Here is a 25,915-nt window from a genome sequence, read left to right as displayed (position 1 = left end):
TTTGCTTTCTTAGGCTTCACAAAGTCCCTGAATTAAGACGAGAAGAAAAGGACGGGAATGGTGAGCCGCCGGCGCGTAGCACCAGCTGGCAAAAAAAAAAAAAAAAAAAAAAAAAAAAAAAAAAAAAAAAAACTGATGGAAGCAACTGACGTAATAGCAGTCGAGGAAGTTGCGAGTGTCCGCGGCGATCGAATTATGTCGTGGACATCCGGAGATCGGTCGCCGCCGACAGCCGTGTCGAAGAGAGCGTTAACTTGTCGCGCGAAGAAAAAGAAGTTCGTTTATTCGCTCGAGGTTCGATCGAAGCGAGCGAGGAGCATGACAGCTAGCGCGGCCTCATTGTGCTGTTGAGAGGTTGCATGAGGCTCCCGTTCACGTATCCATAAGTGGTGTAAACCGCCGCCGGGTTCTGCTGGAGCGGATCTTGCGGATACGGCGTCGGGACGTTCACCACGCCGACCGGTAACTGACTCGCCTGATTCATAAAACCGCCAAGCTGCGCCGCCTGGTTCATATAGCCCGTTGCTGGCTGCGCCACCCGATAGCCATATTGCGCGGCCGTCATGAGATTCGTGTTGAGAGCGACGTTGGAGCTGATGCGACTCGCGGCGCTCTGCATCTGCGGACACGTGCTGCTCGGGTCGAGTGTCTGCCGATAAAGACTCTCACTGGGATAAGGTTGCGCGAGCGACGCCATGTTCGCGTTCGCGGACGACCTGGAGGTGGAGCGACTGGGCGGCCCGGGGGTGCCGGGCGGTACGCTGTTGACGTTGTAATAGTTCTTCGCGTAGCCGAGAGGCACCTGGGGCGGCGTAGGCAGCTGCCGCGACGTCTGGGGCGGCGTCATGGTGTGCGGAATCGGCGGTGGTGGTGTGAGGTTCATCGCCGGCGGTGGCGTTGGCGGTATCATTTCCAGACCGTTAGTTAACTGCTGCAATTTGGCGAGACTACAGGAGTTGGTGGTTTGATGACTGCTCCCGGATGCGGGAAGCGGCGTCGGCGCCGGTGTATGCGAATGCGGAGGCATCGGGCTCGTTTGTATGTAGAAGTTCGTCGCGGTGGTGCAGGGCGTAGGTGCGCCGGAACGACCGCTCCGATGTTGGATCACGTACGTATTCTGGGTTGGGAAACCCTGTGAACTCGCCGCAACCATGTAATTGCCCTGCGAGATCACTGCCATATTGTGCGAGTGCGCGGCGTGCGGAGTGTGTGAGTGAGGATGCGGTACTGTCGGCGGCACGCTCATCGACGACGGCGACTGCTGATAATGCGGCGGTACCGCGACGTGGGCCGAGTGCGTCACGCTGCTGCTGTTACTGCTGTGACTGGTCTGCGACGTCGCGACGTTATGCTGGGACGCTTGCGAGTGCGGCGTTGGCGGAGTGGCGCGGTGCGACCTGCTGCTCTGCTGCGTCGATCTGGATCTGTGTGTGGTCTGCGAACTGCTCGCTCGTTTGCTGTGTGATTGAGACTGTTGCTGTTGCGGTTGTTGCTGATGAGCGGATTGTTGCGACTGCTGTTGCTGCTGCGATTGCGTCTGTTGAGCCTGACTGTGAGCCATACTCTGGCTCTGTTGCGCAAGCGAGAGCTGCATCGGTTGTGGTGTGTGCGACGGAGGCAGAGGCTGCGGCGTATGGCTCTGCGGTAACGGCTGAGGACTTTGCGTCGGTATACTCTGCGGCGTGTGAGACTGCGGCAACGGCTGCGGCGTGTGACTCTGGGGCAACGGTTGCGGACTCTGAGTCGGTATACTCTGAGGCGTATGCGACTGCGGAGTGCGCGGTTGTTGAAGAGACTGCGGAGTGTGCGGTTGATGCATAGAGTGAATGCTCGGGTGATGCGCCGATGTCGTATGAAGAGAACAATCGGTGTACTGGACCTGCTGCGGCATGTTCACCGGCACCGATGACGTTACCGGCGTGGGAATTTGCATGGAAACCGAAATCGGCACGCTGACAGCCGGCGGGATTGACGGCAAAGCACTGGGAGGTCTCTCCACGCTGTTCTGCGACGCCAGGTCACTCGCTATGGATGTGGGCGATTCCAGACCCAATTGACTAACGTCCAAATCGCATTGGCCGTAATGCAGGGAGTGTACCGAGTTTGTCGTTGAATCAGGTGTGTAGACACCCATAGACGGTAAATCCGGTTGCGACGGTGGAGTTCTCTTCACAGATCCCGGATTCTCCAGATGTGGTGTCGTCTTGCCACTCTCAGGCGAGTGTTGCTTCAGCTCTTCCGTTTGGGTCTGTAACTGCAAAGTCGTGTCCTGATGTTCCACGTGAGCGGGCGGTTTTTCCTGCGGCGTGAGAGGCTCGCTTTCCGACGTCATAACCGTGTTAACCAGAGCGCATGTGTCTTTCTTCTCTGCGATCGCGGCGGGAGAAGCTTCCGCTTTCGGTCGCAGTAAGTCTAATTTAGCATCCTTCGGCGTTTCACACACGGAGTCATCGCTAGGACGACTATCGTGACTATCTTTCTTCGGCAAAACGCTCTCCGATATCTCGACTTCTTCCTCTTTCAGCGAAGCAACTGGTTCAGGTACTGATTTCGATGCCTCCGGACTGTTCACAGGACGCTTGTCAGTCTCAGAGTTATCACATGCGTTCACAGTTTCCGTCTGATCGTCGTCAGCCGCCGATGATGGATCCGCTTCCGCTTTCTGCAGCGAGTTATCGTCGTTATCTTTCTCCTCCTGCAGTTTGTTCTCCGTATTTTCGTTCTCGCACGGTTCTTTTGTAGAATTTTCCATGCCAGGCGAGGGCGGTTGCGTTATCGGTTTAGGTGTCGGTGTGGCTATTTCTTCCTCTTCTCCTTCATCTTCGTCGCCACCTTCGTACTCGCCAGAACTTGCAGATACTACTTCCGTTTCCGTGGGAACCGGCGGTCCGATGTCCTCGTGGATGGTGCTGTCGCTCTTGGTGTCTCCATTACCGCAGTGCTTTGTGAGCGGTGATTCCGGTTTTTCGGACGGCTGCTTGCTTCGGGTGGAAGAGTTTTTCACAGACTCGGGTGGTGGGGATAACGAAGGAGGCGGCACCACAGGACTCTCAGCTCTGTTCTTCGCGCTGGGAGATTCCGGCATGAGTTGGGGCATCTTCAGAGACTCGACCACCACTTTGGCTCTTCCGCGCCTGGAGATCGACGAGACCTTGGCATCTCGCGTCTCCTCTTTGCCGTTACATTGCGTTCTGTCTTCCGACGCTCTCTTCTCCTTCGCCTGCAGATACTTGGTTTGCCTGCTGGTAACTTTGTGTAGAATGTCGTCCACTTTGCATTGCTTCTTGGCAGGTTTGGGCGGAGATGAGTCCAGCTTCGGCGGTGTTTTGCCGGTTTCCATCGACGCTTCTCTCGAAGATTCTTTCGTTTTGTTGTCCTTCTCTCTTCCTTTCTCCCTCTCCTTTTCGCGCTCCGTTTCCCGCTCCTTCTCCTTCTCTCTCAGAGATTCTCGCGTCGTTCTCTTTCTGCTGATAACTTCCATCTTGTCTTCCTCGATTTCGGAATGTTTTCGTTTTCTCAAAGGTGTAATAACTGTGTCGGTCGTAAGTGTTTTGGGAGGTCTGATCCTTCTCCTCGATATCGACGATATCTGGATCGGTTTCGGCGGACTCGCCGGGGTTGTGGATTTCGCCGCGTTGGCAGCGCGCGCATTCCTCGGCGTGGACAACACATTCTTGGAATCCACCTCCGTTTCTTTGCGACTCTCAGCGTTCTCGGCATTACGATTGTCTTTTGTCTCTCTCGATTCTCTCGTTGTCTTGATCTCCTTCGTCTCTTTAGCGTCTTTGTTTTCTTTGGATGTGTCTTTGTGAGCAATCCTCTGCGAAACTTTTGGTTTAAGAGATGTTGCTCTCAACGGCGTCGATTTCAACGACGTCGATTTTCTCTGTCCCAATCTTCTTCCTCTCGGCTTCTTCTTTATCTTCACCTTTTGAATCTTCTCGACAACCGCAGGTTTGGGCTCCACCGCCGGTGACATTTCCGAACCGGTGTCGCCGCTCTCCTCCGCGCTCTGGTAGGGATTAGGAATCTGCGTGAGCAACGGTATCCATCTGAGGCAATCGGGATCCAGTTTGATGCGGGAACTCTTTCGCACTTTCTCCATGTGAGCGTCCACTTTCCTCCAATCGATGACCAGGGCCGCTTTCGTGATGGTCCCATCGCCAGGCAGTTGAACCGTCTTGAAGAATCCCAACAAGTCCATCGCGGTATTGATATCGTGTGCCGACACGCCGGTCTCCTTCGTGATATCACCGAGCTTGATCTCCGTCGCGTTCCGATGCGCGTCCAAGTACTCGAGCACCACGCTTTTCCAGAATGAGTAATACGACACCCGACCGAGATCCGAGAGCGGTTTCTCCGGCGTTCCGGGGATACCCTCGACCTTAGACAGCAGATAGCTGAACTCTATGAGAAACCTACCGAAACCTTGCCGCTGATACTGCGGTAATGTCATGATGCAGGACACGTTGTACCGCTGAGACGGACAGTGTTTCTCTTTGCTGAAGTAACCGATCAGATGACAACCGTGCTTGTCGTTCTTGGTCACCGCGTAGAAGAGAAACGGCTCCACATCGTAATACAGAGTTTTGTGATCCAAAAATAACTTTGCCAGCAGACACAAATTCTGACAATATATCTTGTTCACGTTGCCGTCGATCTGCAACATCAAATAAATATTTTCAAATTAGTTTTTTTTTTTTGCACACGCGATCGCGCAAGAGATCGAATAATAATTGTGCAATATTGCAATTACACGTACCTCGAACACGGACAATCCGTCGCATCTGTAGATTTCGGTCGCGGGTGGATACCTCCATGTGCACTTGTCCATGTGCCTATCCAACACAGCTCGGCTCTTCGTGTACTTGAGACAGAATTCGCAGAAGAAGAGCTTCGGTAATCGCGCGTATTCCTGCGGGAACGGACTCGAATACCAAGTCTCCACCTCGTAGCGACCAAATACTATCACGGCGGGATTTCGCGGCGCGTTGCCGGACGTGTCCAACGTGCTCGTGGACAAAGATTGCTCGCTCTCGTTGTTGCTGACGGTCAACCGCGCTTTCTCGCGAGCCTCCTTGATGAGTTCCACATCCTTTTGCGTGACGCCCGGCGGCAGAGTTTGCAACACGATCGGTTCCTCTGTAAAGTGATAGAAAAAAAAAAAAAATCGTTGACGAATGTTAACACAGAATTCATCCAGTTAGAGATATATAATTCTAAACGTTATCCGCCTTTAATAATTCATGATTTCTCTTACTGCAATTCTCAAATAAATAAAATAAAATTTTGCATTCTATTTTTTTTTTTTTACTCATCGATATGATTAATTGTGTTTCATGTACGACGATTGCCACCTACTATCACTACTGCAACAGTTTGCCGTATGACAAAAAAAAAAAAAAAAAAAAACATAGGGGTACGAAAAATCATGTGTTCTATGAGACAAAAAACGAAACGAGATGAACGAATGTTGCAAACAAGAATGATTTGATTTTCAGAAAGAAACTCTCGTCCCGAGCTTAACACCGAACACACTTGTGTATAACCCTGTTCATGAAACATTTTTGTGATCGTTAAATATCTTATATATCAAAGTATGTACATATCAAGTGTCATGTGTCACAAAACGTAGGGACAAAAAAATTTACAGTTGACACTGCAACAATCACTTTCATAAAAATACGAAAAATATCGCACAAAAAAAAAAGAAAAAACCAAGGTGGACACTACGGTACGACTAATTTACTCGTAACTTGAAAATTTTAAAACATTTCGGATGAACTAGCGCCAAAATTTTATAGGGGAAGAGGGGAATTAGTCATATCCTTGGAGAAACCGATTGGTCAAAAAACAAAAAAATTTCAACCACAGAAAGCGCAATTAATTAATCGAACAGCATGACATGGTAACAAATAGCAACCTCATGTAGCTGTATATTATAAGAGAATGCGAATAATAACAAATTCGACTGCTGTTAATAAATGTGAGTAGTCCAAAGCAAAGCTGTGGGTTAGACTTTTTTTTTTTGTGGGATGTGTTGGCAGAGTATCAACGTTGGCTCTTCGACAGGGATCTTTCTTTCTCTTTTTCAGTGAAGGTTCAAAAGGGGAAGAGGGTCGGTGCCTGCTAAGTGTCAGCAGCAGCAGGTAGGCTCCGTTTTTTTGTGAATAATACAAGAGAGAGCGGCTGAGATAAGCCACCCGGTGGTGTTGTGTTTTCTTCAGTGCCTGGTTGTCTCTTAGGTGGATTGGAAGGAGGGCAGCAGGGAAAGGTCAGGAAATAAATCTAAAAAAACTATTCGATCAAAAGCGTTTACGTAATGCGCGCTGGGTATGTCGAGGTTTAATTTGCGTATAAAATTACACAATAAAAACTTATTGCGTTCGAACTTCGCACTCAGCAAAAATCTGCATGTCTCGTGTAATAATAATAATAATAATAACTTTTGTACACACGTATCGGACAAACTGCGTGTCTCGTAGAATTGTGGATGTGCGCTCGAAAAAGAAAAAAAAACTATATACAAAAGTCAAGTACATTTGTAAAATTGTACGAAAACCAGCATAAATCGGTAAAATCGGAGAAACTGAAACTGAAAGTTGTTCGAATATCGTGCGTTTTGGAGATAAAAACTGTGTGTGTATTCTACATATTCTGTACAAGAGTATTTCGATAATGAGAAAAAAAAAAAAAAAAAAAAAAAAAAAAAAAAAAAAAAAAAAAAAAAAAAAAGCAATGAATCAACGACAAATGTTCATTTAGAATGAAAAAGCCTGTGAGGATATATTTTGTCAAAATAATATTTCGATAATTTTTCTGATTTAACAGCCATCTTCAAATTTATGTAGCATGGATTAAAGAAAAACAAAATGCCAGAGCCAAGTAAAGATAAATGATTAACAACATGCAATAACCACAAATAATACTCATAGTGTAAAACAAATGAGGACGCGACTTCTTCTAACTTCTTCTCTGTAACTCACACACATATACGTACATCTGCGTAATCTCACGTTTCTATATTTGATTTTACGATTAAATATATTGACGGCGTGTGTTACCATTGGTTTTACACTATGTAGTAACAAGTATCCTGTCAAGGAACCTGATTGTTCACGACTTGTAACTGTATACGCTCAAGCGATAAATAAATGAATTTATCACATCGAATTGTAATCTGAATATTCGAGACGCAACTTTTAAAATGATCAAGTCTCTCGGCAATATTTCGAAATTTTCGTTCATCAATTTTTTTTCATCAACGGAAAGAACAATCACGTTTTCTTGCAAAAAGTTATGATAATGCAATATCACTCATACACCACACCGCCAACACATCCACGTGGTAGTGAGCGAGGATTAGATTAGAAGGAAGTTCTTCTTGCTCTTTAGGGTGCATCATCGAGGTTAGGGACGTGAGCGGATGGGGTAGACTCTTACCCTTCATGGTGGAGCAGGGTGTCGCGCGGGGTACCGTGGTGGTGTTGGTGGTGATGGCGTTATTTCGGGAATGGGATTTTAGGCTGGGATTTGATTTGACGGATTCGGAGCCGAGGCCTGAGGATCTCACAACGGGCGCAGGGTGGCGAATCTGCGTGTTCGAGTCCGCAGCCGTTTGCTTCTTTCGTGAAGACTGTTGCTGTTCGTGTCTCGACACCGACAGCGACGGTGACAACGTGTCCGCGCATTTAACGAGCGACGACGCGTCCTCACGCATAAGTTTTCTCCTCTCGTGCTCGTGTCTTTTACTGTACACCGCGGTTTTCACCAAACCCGAGGGCGTCATTTTTGGCATTTTCTCGTTAAGCGAACTAAACTCGCTCTCGTCCGAAGGTACAAAAATACCAGGCTTAGGTAACCTCGTTACCTCGCCGGTGACTTCAGTCTTTTTTCGTTCGTTCGGTTTGGTCGCGCTACTAGGTGACTCGTCCGGTTTGTTTTTCTGCGAACTCCTCGGAATTTTACTCGTTTTACCGATATCCCCCGCGTTATGTCTTTTTCGACGATCAGGTGCGTAATTCGGTGCCGGAGCGCCGGCTAATCTCGCTCTGCTATTTGTGGATGCTGAAAAAAAGTGACTCAAACCATCGAAAAGGCTCTTCAACTGTCCAGTTCCGGGCTTGACTTTGTTGACTTTGTTCGCGAAACCGACCGACTGCGCGCTGTTTCGCTCGGATTTGTCTTTCTTTTTATTGTCTGACGAACTGACAGCGGCGGGTTCTTGTATGTGCAGACCGAAAGTCGGTGTCTCGCCTACGTCGAGTTTTGGTAAAGGCGGGCCGAAGGTATTTGTGATACCACTGAAGAAAGGCGATTCTACATTCAGTTTAGCGGCGGCTGCAGCGAAACCCCACAATTTGTCCTCATTGGGATCGCAGGCGAACGGCACTTTAGGAGACTCGATTCTTCCGTCCTGAGTCTCGTCTGATGACGAGGAATCGCTGCTGCTCTCGCTCGAGCTATTGCCCTCCTCGTCGTCCTCATCATCGTCATCGTCACTACTGTCGCTGCCTTCCGAGCTCTCGCTACTATTACCAGCCTCGCTGCTACTGCTGCTGCTGCTGCTGCTGCTGCCGCTACTGCTGCTAGACAGCTGCGACGTTCCGGCTTGCTTCGGATTTGATTTCGCGGCATCGCCCCGAGTCGACCTACCGCTAACACTTCGCGAGGGCCTAGATTTATCACCGCCCCCCACCCGCTTCAGTTTACTGTGCTCGGCATTAAACGCACTCAATCTAAAAAACTTCTGCTTCTCCTTCGAGATCCTGTCGTTCTTTTCCTCGAGCAGCCTACCCTGGCCTGCGAGTGGGGTGGGGGGTTGTGGTAAAGGAGAGGAAATCAAAGGTGGTTGACGAGGGGAAACAGTACCGTCCGAGCTGCTGTCCACCTGCGGAACTCCTGCGGTGCCCTTCTTGACTGGATACGCGTTCGTCAAGCTTTTTCTGGATACCATCGATCTGCGACAAAAATATTTAATCGTTCACTCTAAGTATTCCCAGAATAAACGCAAAAAGGGAGTATATTTGTCGGTGAACATATATATATATATATATACGTGTGACATACGAACAAACTTACTTTCGATTCTCGCGTAACTTGCTGTGCCTCTTCCTGGCGCTCGTTGACGTGTCCTCGGACGAGCTCGCATCTCTGCTTCGTTTGCTGTCGTCCTTGTTCACCGGCGTGTGCGCCGTCTGACAATGTCGACATTTCCAGGGCGCCTTGGTCTTCTTGTCGAGGACGGGGTCAAGGCAGGTGGGGTGGTAACACTTGACGCAGCCGGCACACTTGACGAGATAGTTCTGCGACTCTCGTTCCAGCTGACAACCGGAACAGATGGGCGAACAGTGATCGCAGGACCACGTTATCCCCCGATCGACAATGATCGAGAGTTCCGGTGGCGCGCAGGAGTTGTGCAGGGCCGCGCCGCAGACGCTACATCTGCTCAGTTTCTCGTTCGCGGCGTTTCGCTTGTTGTTGTTGTTGTTGCCGACCGCCGTTGCGCCCAGACATTCCTTGCATATCGGCAGCGGAGCGGGCAACTGCGAAAAATAAACGGAAGTCGAAATACAAAAATAAGTTACCGGTCGTGAATGTGCGTGAATGTAACTTTTCAATCATTTTTATATCGGATTTCGTTTTTTAACGAACATTAACAAATTTATAAATTAGTTGTGGAAAAAAGAAAGGAAGATCAAAACAGAGAGAAAGTCACACGTGCAAGAGAGTTGCCACGTATCAGTTTGACAAAACGATCGTTCGCTACAAGAGCGTATCGTGCGAGGGGAACGTCGTACCGATATATTCGAACTGTCGCAGATAATTAGCCCGGAATCGCACGTAGCCTCATTTCGCACATCGCGTGCACACACAGAAGGCAAAACGAGTCTCGGCGCGCGGAAACGTAATTATTCATTTCAACGGACGAGACACGAAGGGACGTCGGTTCTTATGTCGGTTCGGAGGGGTGCATCTTATTAAGAGCGCGGGTGGGAACACGTTGCGCCGAACACACGATGCAACAACGATAAATGATAAATTCGACGAAACTCGCAAATATTCTTTCTGATCGTCAAAGTACCCGTGAAGACTTTCAATTATACACAACAAAGTTTTTGTTCTAGTCTTAGTTTTTTTCAATTCGTTTTTTCTTTAAAATCTCGTAACAATGATATTATTTTAAATCATTTCCGCGGTTTGGTCGAATCTCAACGCGCTCCGAATATTGTTGTCGGCTTTATTTAGTCCGCAACATAATGAATCGAAGAGAAAGCGTAAAATATGCGGGTTGGAACAGCATCCGTTTGTCGTTACCCAGCGGCGACCTGTTGCGCGATTGCTCGACTCGCTGCATCGCGCTTTTACACGTGCATCCGCGAGTGCTTCGCCCCTTTTAATTTTAACCCCTCGGACTTCTGTTGTGTGTGAAACCGCGCTCCGAAACAGTAGTCGCCGTAATTCCGAGCGATATATTATAATCGTGTCTTTCTCTACTGTCGCGCGTTACGTTAACAACCATGACACATGAAACGGGGGGGAGGGGGGGGGGTAACGAAGCAACGAAGCTAAAAATCGCAATCGCAAAAATTTACTTCAATGTTTCCTCAGTTCATACACGTTTTCAGGAAAACCTGTAAAATATTCAAACAAACACATCGAGTTCGCTTTTGCCAACGAAAAACAAATAAGGAAACATTGCAACCGGACCACGGCGTGGTATTGCTCGTCTATGTAAAATTTCCCAAATAATTTTGTTCTCGCGAAACGACCAAACAACACACAGCGGCGGCGGGAAGAAATCGATCGCTCGGTCTCTCGCGCTCGTTGATTAGCGACAACGACGAGATGCGTGGGTCGCGGAGACAAAAAAAAAAAAAAAAAAAAAAAAAACGCGGGAAAATGGACGCCGGGCGGCGAGCCACCTGATGCGCGACGCGGGACGATTGGCGAATTCGCGTCGGCGCGTCGCGCTCCGCGATTTTTCGCACTCGGTGCAAGAACACGAGGAGAGAGAGAGAGAGAGAGAGAAAGAAAGGAAGCGCGATTCCGCGGCACGTAGGATCAATAACAGTGGAGCAATATACAAACGAGTTGGACGGAAGTCGGTCGAGATAGAGCCCATCGTCCCGCGGCGATCTCGACCTTCTCCCTCTCCCCTTTATTTCTCCTCCCTCCAGCGACTGCCGACCGACGTTTCCAACCCCGCCGGAACGAGGGGCACTACACCGTGACCTGGCGCGATATTTTTCTTTTTTTCTTTTTTTTTTTTTTTTACCGGCTTAAAGACTCGTTCTTACTTGTGCGTAGCGTAAACAGCGCGTGAGAGTTTGAGCGTCGACTGGTAACTTAAAAGAAAATAAAGAATAAAAAAAAAAAAACAGTTGGCGAACGCAAATCTTTATCTCTCGCGATGTCAAAACAAGACACGCGGCACAGATCAGACCGCAAACGAACTGCAATTAATGTGATCCTCGTCGTCGTTAATTTCGAGGGTCGCACAACGCGCGATATGTCCAACATGAGAGTGAGTCATCATCGTCGAGTGACTTATAAGCGGGTCAAGTGACTCACCTTGGGCGCGGGCGGCTCCGTGAGCGGCGCATGAGCGTCATTATGTTTCTTGAGGTACGGCGGTCTGTCCCATTGCCGGAAGAGTTTGCCCTCCTGCAACACGACTCCTCGTTCGACCGCGCGCTTGGCTGATAACCTGAGAGCGAACCTGAGGTCGCCCTCGACGTCCTCCTCGACGGTGTGACTCTGTCTGATGTATTTCTCGATCTTCTTCAAGGTCGAACCCTCGCGCTCACCGAGCTCGCGCACGGCCTTGCACAGCACTTTGATCAGATCCGCCGATCTTGACACCTTGAGCGGTTTCGATTGCAAGCCGCCCGGGTCCTTGTAAGAGGACTGACCCTTGTTGAAGATTTTGAGAACATCGCCGCGCTTTACCGCGATCTCGAGGTGCTCGCCAATTTCCTCCTCGTGGTAATGGTGATGCTGACGTATTGCGTGACATATTCGTTCAACGCTAGGTCGCTGTTTCTGCGTGCGGATCTTCCGGATCGCGTCCAAAATCCAGACCGACCATGTCTCGGGTGACGGCCGATCGTCCATCGCGTCTCCGTCGGCGGCGCGGACGGCGCGGACGGCGACGGCGACGACGGTGACGAAGTCACGGCCAGTGCGTCCTTCTTCGCTGCCTCCTCCTTCTCCGCCTCCCAATAAGCGACGTCACGGTCAGCCGCGACGTTTACATCCTGCCACCGACTCTTCGGTTTCTCGCTTCAGATGCTTCGTGCTTTCTGACCTTCTTACGCGGGCTTGGCTAACGCACTGATCCTGAAAACACGTAGAGAGTTGTTGAGGAAATTACGCGTGCAGAATTTCTCGCGTAGAACAAAGAAACACAAAAAATGTCTGAAACTCAATGAAACGAGACTTGATTACGTTTATTCGCGCATTTTGTTTAATTTAATCGTAAAACCTGTTCTCCTGTTAATTCCTGAATTAACGGTAAATCAATTATATCGGTTTTTTTTTTTTTTTTTTTTTTATTGTCAACTTTACGCACGGGATTACGCAAACGAGCTCTTAACAAAATTAAACGTAAATTAAAATCTCATCAGAAGCGACGTTTCGACGATCGAGGTGTTTCATTGTCAAGAGATTGAGAGATCGCTGAACGACGCGCATCATCCAGATTGAGAATACGGAATTTATTCAGCGCGTTTTCTTTGTTCCGCGCTGCCACACGGCCGTTAAAATATACGTTTGACTTCTTACGGAGTCGGATCAAGTGATTTTTGACGCCGATCGCAAAACGATCGTCCGATTTTCCTCTGAGCGATGAACTTTCTCTTGCGCGCGCGAGAATAAATCCGCAACTTGAACACACGTGTGTGTGTATGTGTACGTGCGTGCGCGCGCGCGCGCGCGTAAGGTATGTGCGTGCCAGCGCGCGAGCGCACACAAAACGACACACGGAGCAAATATTTAAAATCACTGTAGTCGACAGGCGAGCATTGCGCAACGCGTACGAAACACGTTGGCGCGTGCGGATTATTAAAGTCGGTCGCGCCGATGATGCTGACACACACACACACACACACAAAAACACACACGCACACACACACCGGCTGCGCGCGGTCAGTAAAATACGAGAATAGAACCAAATATCGATCGAGAACCCGAAGATAAACACACAGTCGACGGAAAAGATACACGCGCGGTCGGGATATAAAGACGCGCGTCTTTACGTGCGAACGAGAAGCCATTTCTTGTACTTTCGATTGATACAAAAGATGACTTCGCGTATGAATTCTCGAAGAGGCAACCAGACTCGGCAGTAACTTTTGCGATCTTTTCTCTCTCTCTCTCTCTCTCTTTCTTTCTCGCTCGTTCGCTCGCTCGATTTGCCGTCGTGATCGAAGCGTGAGAAATGCATGTGCCCGCCCAGCGATTGCGCTGGTCTAAACGCACTCCCGATGACCGTGCGTACGTACACACGAGACGTTTATTTAATGCGCTCAGAACGGATATACATATACACATATATACCGGGAACCGTAATTCTCAGGTAAACGGCGGCGGTGTATCGAACCGCGAGAAAGAGAAAGAGAGAGAGAGAGAGAGATCCATTGTTCGAGAGGAGACAAAAGACCACCCACCGTTTTCGTGGCAATATCCACTATTCGTGCGCCGCGCGTATATACGGGCATCGATCACCCGGGCGGAAATCGAATCAAACGCGTTAAAAAAAAAAAAAAAAAAAAACAAAAAGAGAGATTAGGCTCGTGTTCTCGGAGAACCCCGTCGGCAATCCCCGGATACATCGCATCTCCTCTCCCTTCTCGCACCGATGTGAATGCACGTGCACATATTCCCGATTGTATTTCTCAAGTGTAAGAAATCGAATTTAAGCTTGCGAATTTACCTCTTCAATTCTGTTCAACTTCTTCAAAGGAAACAAATGTTTTAGAATCTGCAAATAAAAAGATAAAGTTATTTTACAAACTTTGATGTTAAAAAAAAAAAAAAAAATACAATATTATAAAAATTTTGTTTAGTGGCAAAGAATTAAATTCGACTTAAAAAATTAGAGAAAACAAAAATAGTTCTCGCGCGACGAAGCGCACTAACCCAACGACGGATAACTTGTTTGCACTTAAATTTGTTTCTTTTTTTCATGAAAAAAAAAAAAAATCGAGTAATCAGAGACGACGCTGTTTCACGTTCGGATATCTCGGCGAAATGTACACTGTAGCACAATTAGGCGAATGTACGGAGAGAATTGAGCGACCAAAAGCTGTGATGTCCGCAACGGTTCTGATACGGATTGACCCAGGCCGGTGATAATGAAACAACACGAAGTAAACCAAGAAAAAAAGAAACTGCGCGTGACGACGTAACCGGCTTCATTCCAGAATTCTTCTCAGCAGTTTTTCCCACTGACGTCACGCGAATGCCTGGGATTCCGAATGCGAAAAAAACAAGAAAAAAACACTCCCAACATCTGCGCTAGGACTGATTTACGATCACAGTTTCCCGCTCTTTTCGTCATGTTTTCCGGCAATTTTCCTTTTACTTTGGAACATCTACCTGAGTTTTACGAACTCAGAGACGTTCGAAATAAAAAAGTATCGAGGAAAGATCTTTCGAAGAGAAACTTTTGGTCTTGAGCGCAAAAACTACGAAAAAAACGAGAACGTTTTGGGAATTTTCCTCTCCGAGTTTTTTTTTTTTCCAAATGAAAAAACAGCGAAGAGAATTCGCGAATTGAAACGGGACGTAAACAGGCCTGCGACAACACTAACGTTTGTGCGCAACAATAATGAATAATGCGAACGAAAAAATATACAATATATACAAACGTTCGCGCGACAAGTGGCGCGATAAGTGCAGACGACCGATGATTCTCGCCGAGAGTTACATCGACTCTGCACACAAGACGCGGAGACCCGGAATTACGCGATTAATAAATTATCGCCGGAAGAATGACGCAAAGTGACGCAATTCGGGGACGCGCTCATTACACACCGCGCGGGGTTTTTGCATTCCGCGGCTTCGCGCGTACCACTACACACATACACACTCGCAACCGTATCGCATTAATTTTATTACAACCGCTGTCTATTTTAAGATAAAGCTCGCGAAAAATAGCTAATCGTCACGCAGAGATTAACGCGCGTGTCGCGCGAATCTCTCACTTCTCTCTCTGTTTACGTCGGAAGTGGCGGTCGCGTGCGCGCGCGCGCGTGTTGCACGTCTCTCGCGTGCATCGCGAGAATTTTTTTTATTGATTTTCCAACGGTGAATCTCTCTTCGCGAGAAGAGGAAACTTGGCGGTGACAAAAAAAAACAAAAACAAAAACAAAAGTGAGAAGAACTCTGAACCTCTCTCGGACGAGGAGACGTCGATCCAAAAAAAAAAAAAAAAAAAAAATCACGTTCCGAACGGATTATCGCCGGAGCGTCGTCGCGTGCAAACGTCAATGAAACGCCGTTTATCGTCGCGGCTTTATCGTGTCTTCAATGAAAGAGATACCGCGGTATATATATACACGCGGATTTACTATGCGACGCTCGACTCTCTCAATACTCTTCATTGAAAGCAGATCGCTCGTTCTTTAACACGGAAACGAAGATTTTTTTTTTCCCGTGACGCGGCAAGCACATTGCACATTGCACGCACACACACACGCACACACAAGCACTCCGAACAGGTAATCTCGGAAAGACCACGTGTTTCCGCAAACATCTCGCGGAGAAACGCGAAACGGCTCTTATTCCCGACTCGAGCGCATATCTCTCGTCGAAATTGCTGCCGCGGATCCTCGACTCGTCTCGGAAGAGAAAATCACCAAAAACTCCGCGAGCAGCAGATCATCATTTTCTTACCGAACGCTAGTCGGGGGGGATCTTCATCGTCGCGACAACATCGTCGCACAGCGATGAAAAAAAGAAACGTGTCGTGATGCGTCGAGCGGGTTACGCGCGCGCGTGTGTTCACGGATTAGATCTCGTCTCTTACGGCTCTCACGCGTGTGTGCGCGTCTCTCGCGCACACACACTGTCTCTCGTTAAGTAAGGCGAAATGAAATACCGGCTCGCAACGAACACACGTCCCGTCTATTTGTCCGTCGTTCGTCCGGTTAAGACGATGGGGCCGAGGGCGAAGAGAGAAACGCCGCCGGCTGCGCGTGTTTGCCGGGTTCCCTCTCACTCGACGAGCGAAGGAATGAACGAACGTGTACGTACATATGTACGAACGGGAACAAGCAAGCAAGCGAGCAAGCAAGCAAGCGAGCGAACGAACGAACGAGCGAGCGAACGAACGAACGAACGAACGAACGAACGGAGCGAGCGATGGCGACCAAAGGCGAGGAGAAGAGCGGAGAGTCAGACAGAGAGCGAGAGAGAAAGAGATATAGAAAGAGAGGGAGAGAGTGAGAGCAGCTGCTGTCGAGGAGCGGTTTGTCGTGAACGATCCTAACTTGCTGCCGCCCGTCGCTCGACGCAAAAGCGACGTGCACGCGCGAGTAGCGTGCGTTCGCCTCGAATCTCCGGAGTGACCGAGGCAACGCGAGAAGGTGGAAAAAAAGACTCGGAGGAAAGACGGAGCGAGCGAGCGAGAAGAGAGAGAGAAAAAGAGAGAGGGAAACAAAACCGACCGGACGAACGTACGATTGATCGATCGGCCATGAGCGAGCCACGAATTTGGCGCGCGATAGCTCGGGTCATCGCGCGAGCGGTAATTTGTACCGTTTGCGGTTTGACAACGGGTCAGCCATTTTGAGCGAATATTCTTCGCGCATAACGCATTTACCGCGTGCGCTCCCCCCGTAGTCGAGCGTGCACGACTTGTCTTTGCGTGTATCTTGGAAATGAACGTCGTTTAAACGTTAAACCGCCGACGGTTCGGCGCACCGACGGCCGTCGTCAACGGGACGGGAACAAACAACGTCGTCCGACGGGCGGAGAACAAACGGCTCGTCGGAACGCGACGTTGTTCCGATCGACGCGTGAAAAACGCTGTCGTGCACGTACGCGGGCACACGATCGAGGCTCGCGTCGACGCCAGCGACGCGTAATCGCGCCGAGGCGGACGAGAGGCAGCGAGAGCGAAGCCCGTGCGCGATGGGCAGCCATCTTGGGGCCGGACACGAGACCGCTCTCGTTCTCTCGCTCCGTACGGGAGCTCTTTTTCGCGCGCCGTCCAGGCGCGTTTCCAACGCGCACGACGCCCGTCGGACGGACACGCGGCGACGCGTCCTCGTCGCTCAGCCGTCCGCGATCGCTGTCCCCCGTCGGCGCGCGATCGGGCGCAGCCCGTTAAAAAAAACGTCGCGAATGGCATCGCACGAGTTGCGACGACGACGACGACGACGACGACGACGATGATGATGCTACACGCCACGTACGGAAATTTTTTCCGTTCTCTTTTTTTTTTTTTTTTTATATTCACTCCCGCTCGCAATCACGCTTGTGTTTTTTTTCTCGAGCGAGCGACGGCGTCGCGTTTCTGTCTATCCCGCGAGGGAGAACGACGACGACGACGACGATGACGTTCCCGTGTGTGTGCGGTTTTTCTCGACGGAGAAGTTTCCCGACGGGATCGGAAGAAGTGGGGAAACACACGTTTACCTGGCTCACGGGAATCCGACGAATTTAATCCACACAGACGCACGACAAACGGTCACAGGTCCACTAGGCGCACCGGGACACACCGGGATACGTAATCACGATCACCAATTATCTCGCGACAACGGCGTCACATTTCACACAAATCAACAAAGGTTACCCACTTGACAAAGATGGCGGTCGCGCGCGGGGGTTACACACTGCGCGCACGCGGTGGGGAGCTGCGGCACTGCGCACGACGAAACGCGCGCTCCCTGGCGCTGTCGGTGGCGGAAGTGCGAAACACAATCAAGAAAACGTCATGGCGCCGATACGCTTTCCGCCGACCAATCCCGGCGAGGCGCGCCGTTCGTTCAACACACACAACCAACACAACACATTGCATTACACATTTAATATTTGCACTCTACGCAATACACACGCACGCACGCACACACACATATCTTGCATATGTGCGACACATTCGCGCGCAGATGTTCGTGCACGCGTCGCGCAATATGCGTCTGCAATGGTATGCGTCTTATGCGCGGAGAATGCAAAAGACCGGGGGATTTGCGTGTGTGTTCGCGCGCGGGATATGAATTTATAAATGAGTTTTACGTTGTGTGTACGAGATAATCGCGCGCGCGCGCGCGCGCGTGTGTGTGCGCAAAGTGCGACACACACACACACACACACCGACGCTCGCGGGAACGAGTGCGAAAAGGAACGAGGCCGATCGCCAGCAGCAATGGCGAGCAACGCGGGTTATCACCCAGAAACCGGCTCGGCGCTACGACCGCGGCTACGGAGAGAGTTCGCGGGTTCCTCTTTCACTTCGCTCTCTTGTCGCGAAGTGAGAGACGCGTGTCTCACTTAACGGACACGCGTCCTTTGTGACACAAGCCCGTTTTGTTGCAAAGAGTGAATCGATATCCGTATAACGCACCTTGCACGCACCGCGCATAGGATTTATTATGTATAATATTGTTTAATTGTATTTTTTTCGCAGGTATAATAATATCACGTGGCAGAGGCGAACATTGAACCACACCGACGCTCGCGTAATATGACGTGTACGCGCGATTTGTTTAAATAAACAAATGCGTACTTCTTTGGTCTACTTTAAAAAAAGAAAAAAAAAAAGAAAAAAGAACTAAAGTCCAATCAAACAAACTGGACGTGTACATCGGTGCGAAAAAAAAACCGAGCGATACGTATTGTTGAGGTGTTCGTCATCAATTATTTAACGCGACGAAAACTAACTGTAACTGTGCTTCTTTGTATATCGACGCCGCGTAAAAAGTAGGTGAAGGAAGTGTTCGAGTTGATTCCGCGCGATAATGCGACGCGAATGACACGCGTCATTTCTGCGCCGGTTTAATACAACGAAATTAAAAAAAAGAAAAAAATTTGTGGCGCAGAAATGCAGTTTCCATGCGGTTTCGTAATGAGACTTATTGATTTTTTTTTTTCGGGCCGCCGCCGTTTCCCGGTTGACCGTATGTTTATTCAGTTCGCTCCATATTCTCTTGCTCTCTCTCTCTCTCTCTCTCTCTCTCTCTTTGTGTTATATACCGCTAGTTAAACGTTCATCCCGTTCAAAACTCCGCAGCTCCGGTCGCGTACACACACACACACACCGCGCGCGCACGACGCACGCGTGTAACGTCGCGCATAATTGAATACAAAGCTACAGTCCGCGGCGGTATATCGCGGTGCGACCCCGCGTTATATATATACGGCAAAGCTAACCGACAAATTCCAGGTAATATCTACATAACTCGCTGATTGTATTGATTTTCCCGAACGGTATGTAAATTAGCGAGCAGAAGAGTAAGTATACGCGCGCTCGATGAGAAATTCTGCGCAGTTTACGCTCTCTTCTCCCAAACATTCGTCAATTATTGATTGTTCCATTACAAACGATTTCGTTACTTTGTTAACACTTTGTATGTGTGAAATTGTAGAGTTTTTAGTTATTTTTGAAACTCTCAAAATATTGTGACCGAAAAAATTGCGTTATACAAAATCATCGGGATGTAGAACGGAGAATTTATATTGATTTTGAGCAATTATTGCGAGGAAAATATAGATGGAAATGAGGAAGAGAGAGAAAGAGAGAGAGAGAGAACGAGTGCGTAAAATTCTTACACCTGGTAAATACGTTGTTGTTGGAGTGTGTGATATTTTTTCCTTTTTTTCTCACAATGCGAGATTTACACGGATTTTCAATTCAGAAGCGAAATCAATTCGAATATACAGTTGTGCGCACATAAAATGCAAGTTTTTTTTTCTTTATACAAGTTTGGTACAAAAGATGAGAAAAAATTAAGATTAAAAAAAAAAAAAAGGAGAAGCACGTTAGAACTCTTGTTAAGTACACAATTTATATTATCGCTATTCCAACGGCGGTGATCAAGACTGGAAACTTGGTTTCCCTTCGTAAGTACATCCAGATCTTTGAACGATCTGTGTCGCCGCCCAGATGCCGCATTTCACGCACGTTTCTACGTCTTTTCTCCGTACAAGTTGCGCCAGAAAGCCTGAAAAATGATAAGATTTTTTCGATCAACGATCTGTTTCTTTTCGCTGCTAAATCGATTGAGTTTCTTCTCTCTCGCTGCGTTACCTCCGACAAAAGCGTCCCCGGCGCCGTTGGTGTCCACGACTTTGTCCTCCGACAGTTTCACGACAGGATATTCCGTCACCGTCCCGTTCTCGGCCACGAGCACCGCCTCGGCGCCCTGCGTTATAACGACGATTCTTTTTCTCTTCCCATTGATCTTCTCCATCTCCGATATCTTCAGCGCGATTTGCTTCCTGTCGGTCGTGTTAAAATTGTTGACCTTCGCGAACGTGTCCGCTTCCGTCTCGTTGCCGAATAAAATGTCCACGTAAGGCATTGCGGCCAGCATCGGGCCGCTAAAGAACTCGCACAAAAACGGTGCGCTCAGATTCATCATGAACATCTTGTCGGTCTCGTTCGCGTGTTTCGCCATCGCCAGTATGGATTCCGGACTGACTGTCAAAAAGAACCCCTGGAATAGAAAATTTATTCAATTTTTTTTTTTTTTTTTTGCAATACAGGAAGAGGATGTATTAGTTTTTCAGAAAATTTTACTTACTGATATGTAAATATATTCCGCTCTGTCTATGAGCTGTTTGTTTTCCAGTTTCTCGATGTGCGTAAGCGAGAAGCAATTAGCCGCCGCTAGATTAGCGCACAAAGAGCGATCTTTGCCGGTGATAAGCACCGCGCACGTTCCCGTTGGCTCCTGATCGGTATATTGGTACCGAACGTTCAAACCGTCCCTCGTCGCTTTGTCCTCCAGTATCTCCGAGTACTTGTCCTTACCGACACAGCCCATGTACGTGGCGACTTTAGGTTTTTGCAAGAACCACTAGTTTGCGGTTATGCAAATAACAAAATTTCAAAATTATCACACAACATCTCTTGCCAAAGTAAATCTCACCGTCGGTGAGACTAAAAGAAGAAACTTTTCTTTGTAAATTGTTTTTACTCACTTGCGCCACTCTCATGGTGTTTTGTACAGATCCGCCGGCAATAAAATCAGCTTTGTACAAGTTAATTAACTCGTCGTACAACGGCTTGTGCTTATCCTCGGCGAGAATAGCGTTGTTCGATTTCAAGTCGTATTTCTTTAAAAATTCGTGATCTACGATCGCCGAAATATCAAGAAGCGGATTTCCCATTCCCAACAACAGTCCTTCTCTGAAAAGTGAGGAGGGGGTACAAGTTTGTTCTTATCATTAATAAACACTGCAGCTTCTCGGAGAAAAATTTTAAATTACACATTCTCTTTTAACAAATTTGACAATTTATCTGTTCGATATAAAAATGTTGCGATATTATTGTATTATTGTTATATTTTTGTATAAATAACTCGCGCGCGTCGCGGATAGACCTGAAAAACGATCTAAAACAGACTGGGGGTCTGTGAGACCCACGCGTCTTTTTAAAATCAAATATCTCCGCGAAAAATCATATGTTATCAATATTTTTTCAATTTTGTTTTTTTGAATCAAAAATTTGAACAATTCTGTGTAGATAAAAAAATAAATTAAAAACATCTCTAGTAGTTTTGCAGCATAAGCGTTTAAAGAAACACTAAAAAAAAATAGTAAATAAATAAAAATACTAAATAAATAGTACTAAAAAAAATTTTTAAAAATTTTACTAAAAACGCCGATGCGCAATTTTTGAGTGGGTCTGGGAGACCCATGTCTGTTCGGGATGGAATAATATACATGTTTTATATAAATAATCTGTTATATATACAAGTAACATTATTTCATAATATTATCACTGTATTATTAATACTTCTGTGTCCCCCCCTCCCTACATTTGTTTTACATTTGTATTTATTTATAGTACCCCGTACATGTGTTGGTTGCGAAACGCGCGGTTGTGACGAACTTCTGACAGTATCGCATCGCGTGTGTCAAAAGAGATTTTCGCATGGAATTGCGTCAATGAGAATCGACCTTGATAATTACATAACCTGAATCTTTCTTTTCCAAGAGCGATCGAAAATTACATCTCGTAACTGTACAATGTCATCGTTCGCTCGACGATCGCTCGAGATCAACTCCGCGAACAACCGCTTTGTATCGCGTGCGACAAATATGAGAATCATCCAAACGTTTACGTACGCGAGGAAAAAAGTTGCTGCGACGTGCGCGTTTCGCACATCTTCGCGGATCGTCACGATCGCCGCGAGGCGCGCGTACATAACCTCAATCGCGATTCTCGCAGTTGCAATTCCCAAAAATCCGTGACACGCACTCGCGCGATAAACAAACGAAATCAACAAAAAAAAATCGTCGATCTCAGGTAAACGCAGCGAGGATTGTCTACTTACTGTAAATCCTTGTCCATTTTGGGCGCGATGTGTGCTTTTGTACCGAGAGGTCAGGAGTTGCCGACGGACGGACGCGAAACGACGATGGAAAAATCTACAATAGCGGTGCCGCCGCTGCGCCACCGACTTCTCTTATAATTTTCCTTGTGCGTCCGAACTCGACAGCATCCGAGTACGACTGGCACGCGGTCCGACCGAAGTGCGCTCGTCGTCTACTTCCCGCCTTCGTTATCGCGACGGCTACGTATTAGCTCGAGCCCGAGCGGCGGAAAAGAACGAGACGAGAAAAACAACAATACGTATAATCTTATCTACATAAGCAAAATTAAACCGAGTACGAGCGCAGTTTCCCGATTCGCGACGATTTCCTGGCTCTTGCGTAACTCCGTCGCGTCGCGCGCGCTCGTTTCATCAGAGAACCAAGATCTCTGCGAATTGGTCTTTGACACGCTGTTTGTCCGTGTGTCGTGTTTTAAATTTATTTACAAAGAGAGACTCCGGGCGAACATTTTAGCATTTTTGGAAAAAGAATGTATAAAGAAACAAGGTGCAAGACCTTGAACTACAACAGACGCGACGTTAGATCAAAAACACAATTCTGTTCATCCTTAGTCATCCCACCGTGCCTGTGTGGTTTAATCACTCGGCGCGTCATCTTGAGCGTTTAATTAAATTGCGTAATTCCTATAAGGCGTACAGGCGGTGTCGCAAATGCACGTGTCGAGGCGGTTGCACCTTTGTTGTTAAAGGTGTGTTTTATTGAGACATTATTGGTGCAATTTTAAAAAGGCGCTTGCGGCATCATCGTCTTGCGCATTTATGGCATCGTCTGTTTTTTTTACACGTTGTGTTTGCGATATCGCAATCGTTGCGCGTGATGACACGGCGCAAAAGAAAAAAACTAAAAAAAAAAAAATTTACAACGCGCGTGATGTCACTGGGTTACTGTATTTATAAATTTAAATAAGGAAGTTAACGAGAGCTCTCTCGCGTGGAGATAAGTACAATCTTTATTGCGTTATGTTTTTACATGTGTGTGCTGAAGTGTTTTTTTTTTCCTTCAGTTCAAAGCTCCGGAAGTTGAGTCAAAACAAAGCAACGACATCCTGCAACACAATTTTACAAACGACGATTTAAAATTTTACAGCGTTCACAAATCTTTCGGCGCGTTAATTGACGACGCGTTTGCTAAATTAAATTTGTGTAAACGAGCGAGGTCTTCGCTTTACTTACCCGTTTGCGCATTTTTATTATCTCTAAGATGCAACTGATAGAGAAGAAGTGACTAATGCTAGACGAGACTCACAACGAAAATTTATTTCCGACGGGCGTATTTCGAGCCCAGAAGATAAGAAATGAATTTCTTACACGTTACGGGAAAAGAGAGAGAGAGAGTCTTACACAGGAAAAGTGTTCGGTTTTACGATACCTTCTCGTGCTTTCGTCGAAGAAGCGGGGGGAGAGAGAGAGAGAGAGAAAAAGAAAAAGAAAGAGAGACACATTTAGAATCTGCTCCAGGCCGATATTCGGCGCAAAGCACGTCGTAGAGTCTATTGTGCCGCTCAGTGATTTTTGCCCGGCTCAATCTCTACAGAAGAAGAAGTCTACTCTCTTGCAAAGAACGGGCTATCCCCTAGGAATCGCCGCTTCTCCTAAGAAAGAAAACAAAGGGCTCTCAAAGGCGTTTCAAAGATTTTTTTTTTTATTGACAACCGCATATTTTGCTAGACGGGACAAAATTTTTTTAACCGCATATTTTGCGTTTCTTTATTTTAAATTTTATTTTTTTCTCGATTTTTCTCTTTTCGCGCGTCGCGAAACGGATTATATATATATATATATCGCGATAAGGCTTGCAAGCGGAGCGGGCAAGATTGGAGACACAACTCGCCTTCCGAGATATGCGACGTGCGATCAACACAAAGCGATCCCTCCCGGGGGGGTGGTGGTCTTTTATATTCGAGCGGGGGTTATTATACCTTCTCTTTCCCTTTCTCGACGTGACACATCGAGAGAGAGAGAGTTTTATTTCGATAGACAATTACCTCCTCTTGCGGTTGACACCACGTCGCTCTTCATCGTACACGTCGCGAAGATCCCACTCTCTCCCGTGATTTCTACTTGAAGCTCTCTTGTATGTCTCTCAAAAGCCCACTCGCTCGCTCGCTCCCTTCAAGATGCACATCCTCGTCATGGATGGTTGTCGGCGTAGGGGCGCCTATCATCGTGTCCTACATCATATATCATATTATAATACAGCGTATTACAATCTCGGCCGGCGCGTTTCTATCGGTTTTGTGCTTTTTTTTTTTTTGTTTTTGTTTTGTTTTGCAATGCGGCAATCGACGACGAAGGATGACGACGATCGGACATGTATATGTGTGTGTGTTTCGCTTCTCTATTCACGCGAGAGATCTAAGGGTAAACCCGTGTCCTGTACGTGTTCCGCTTTTATTTTTCCGTTTTCTCGAGTTTTTCTTCGGCATCGAACCGTGTGTCTCTCAAAAATCCGTGCACGGATTCCGGTCGGCGATTTCACGATCTCCGTCTCTAGAGACAATTCCGCCGAGGGACTTTGGGTACGGTTTTGTTTTCTAAAGCACCTGCTAGGGGTCTGTGGGTCTCGACCATGTCCGAGATACATGTTATATCTCGACGATCTAGCTACTGGGCTCGGAACTTTGGCATCTCATCGAGCTTCTCGACCAGCGTTTGTCCCGAACCGTTTTTTTTTTTTTTTTGCAACTCGGTTGCTGCATTACAGAGACTTTACAGACGACGTAGACGGCGACGAAGGAGGCGACGGCGGCGGCGGCGGCGACGACGGCGGTGGCGGCGGCAACGAGGGTGACGACGAAGGTGACGACGACGACGACGACGGCGACGATGACGACGACGACGACGACGTTGGCGACGACATAACCGCCGGAATCTCGTACCGTTCACGAAAACGAGAGGCTGCGACCATCAAGCAGACACCTCTCGCTATCCGACGATTAATCCGGCACCGACGGATATAACCCCGTACAATTATCTCTCGATACATCGCGTATCGAACATACATATCCGACAAAAATCTGCGGTGTGCATGTGTTTCCATTTGTTTTCCGAGTCTTTCCCGCACGTGTGTCATACGCGCGCGACTCAGTAACTGCGCATTTCTCCCCCACGTTCTCCGCAACGAGTTCCTCGTCAAGTACGCCACGTGTAGGTACCGTGGATGTATCGGGGATCGTTTTAGCGGTTACGTTCGGAGTGTGCTACATACGTATGCGAGGGAGAAAAGGACGTTCGAAAAAAAAATAAAAACAAAATTTAAAAAAAAAAAAAAAAAAAAAAAAAAACGTGCATATCGTCCTAATTCCAGTTTTTAGTCATTTTAATAATTTATCGCGTTTTATGTGCTC

General features: G+C 47.7%; 3 protein-coding genes across 14 annotated transcripts in view; all 3 read right to left on the bottom strand.

Annotated features, from left to right (window-relative positions):
* Nucleotides 1–6: 6 nt before the first annotated feature.
* LOC109855499 (histone acetyltransferase KAT6B-like) lies at nucleotides 7–12,130 on the bottom strand. Its single transcript, XM_020429812.1, has 5 exons — nucleotides 11,575–12,130; nucleotides 9,082–9,545; nucleotides 7,444–8,960; nucleotides 4,763–5,142; nucleotides 7–4,660 (listed from the first exon to the last, which is right to left on the bottom strand). The coding sequence occupies exons 1-5, from the start codon at nucleotides 12,115–12,117 to the stop codon at nucleotides 326–328; spliced, it is 7,239 nt and encodes a 2,412-aa protein (XP_020285401.1). The 5' UTR covers nucleotides 12,118–12,130; the 3' UTR covers nucleotides 7–325.
* A 7,656-nt stretch (nucleotides 12,131–19,786) lies between these two features.
* LOC109855525 (adenosine kinase 2) lies at nucleotides 19,787–22,904 on the bottom strand. Of its 2 annotated transcripts, none has more exons than XM_020429883.1 (5): nucleotides 22,509–22,904; nucleotides 21,151–21,358; nucleotides 20,751–21,026; nucleotides 20,255–20,663; nucleotides 19,787–20,168 (listed from the first exon to the last, which is right to left on the bottom strand). In XM_020429883.1, the coding sequence occupies exons 1-5, from the start codon at nucleotides 22,523–22,525 to the stop codon at nucleotides 20,041–20,043; spliced, it is 1,038 nt and encodes a 345-aa protein (XP_020285472.1). In that variant the 5' UTR covers nucleotides 22,526–22,904; the 3' UTR covers nucleotides 19,787–20,040. The 2 variants fall into 2 exon arrangements, with proteins under 2 accessions (XP_020285472.1, XP_020285471.1); XM_020429882.1 differs by lacking the exon at nucleotides 22,509–22,904 and adding an exon at nucleotides 22,300–22,477.
* Nucleotides 22,905–23,493: 589 nt separating this feature from the next.
* Nucleotides 23,494–25,915, bottom strand: part of LOC109855526 (RNA-binding protein lark) — a 16,018-nt gene continuing 13,596 nt past the window's right edge. For 4 of the 11 annotated variants that reach the window (XR_002250304.1, XR_002250305.1, XR_002250309.1 and 1 more), the window contains exons 8-9: nucleotides 24,554–24,739; nucleotides 23,512–23,614 (exon numbers count right to left, since the gene is read on the bottom strand). Coding sequence is in view for 2 of the 11 variants with exons in the window: in XM_020429889.1 (XP_020285478.1) it covers nucleotides 23,569–23,614 (46 nt within the window). In the remaining 9 variants the exon portion in view is untranslated. Of the gene's footprint in view, nucleotides 23,615–24,553; nucleotides 24,740–25,915 lie in introns of all 11 variants that reach the window. The other 7 variants (XR_002250310.1, XR_002250313.1, XR_002250314.1 and 4 more) reach the window with 3 other exon arrangements.

The sequence above is a fragment of the Pseudomyrmex gracilis genome, unplaced genomic scaffold (assembly GCF_002006095.1).
Source record: "Pseudomyrmex gracilis isolate BER0280 unplaced genomic scaffold, ASM200609v1 scaffold_91, whole genome shotgun sequence".
NCBI lineage: Eukaryota > Metazoa > Arthropoda > Insecta > Hymenoptera > Formicidae > Pseudomyrmex > Pseudomyrmex gracilis.
This window is presented reverse-complemented; position numbering and strand designations above follow the sequence as displayed.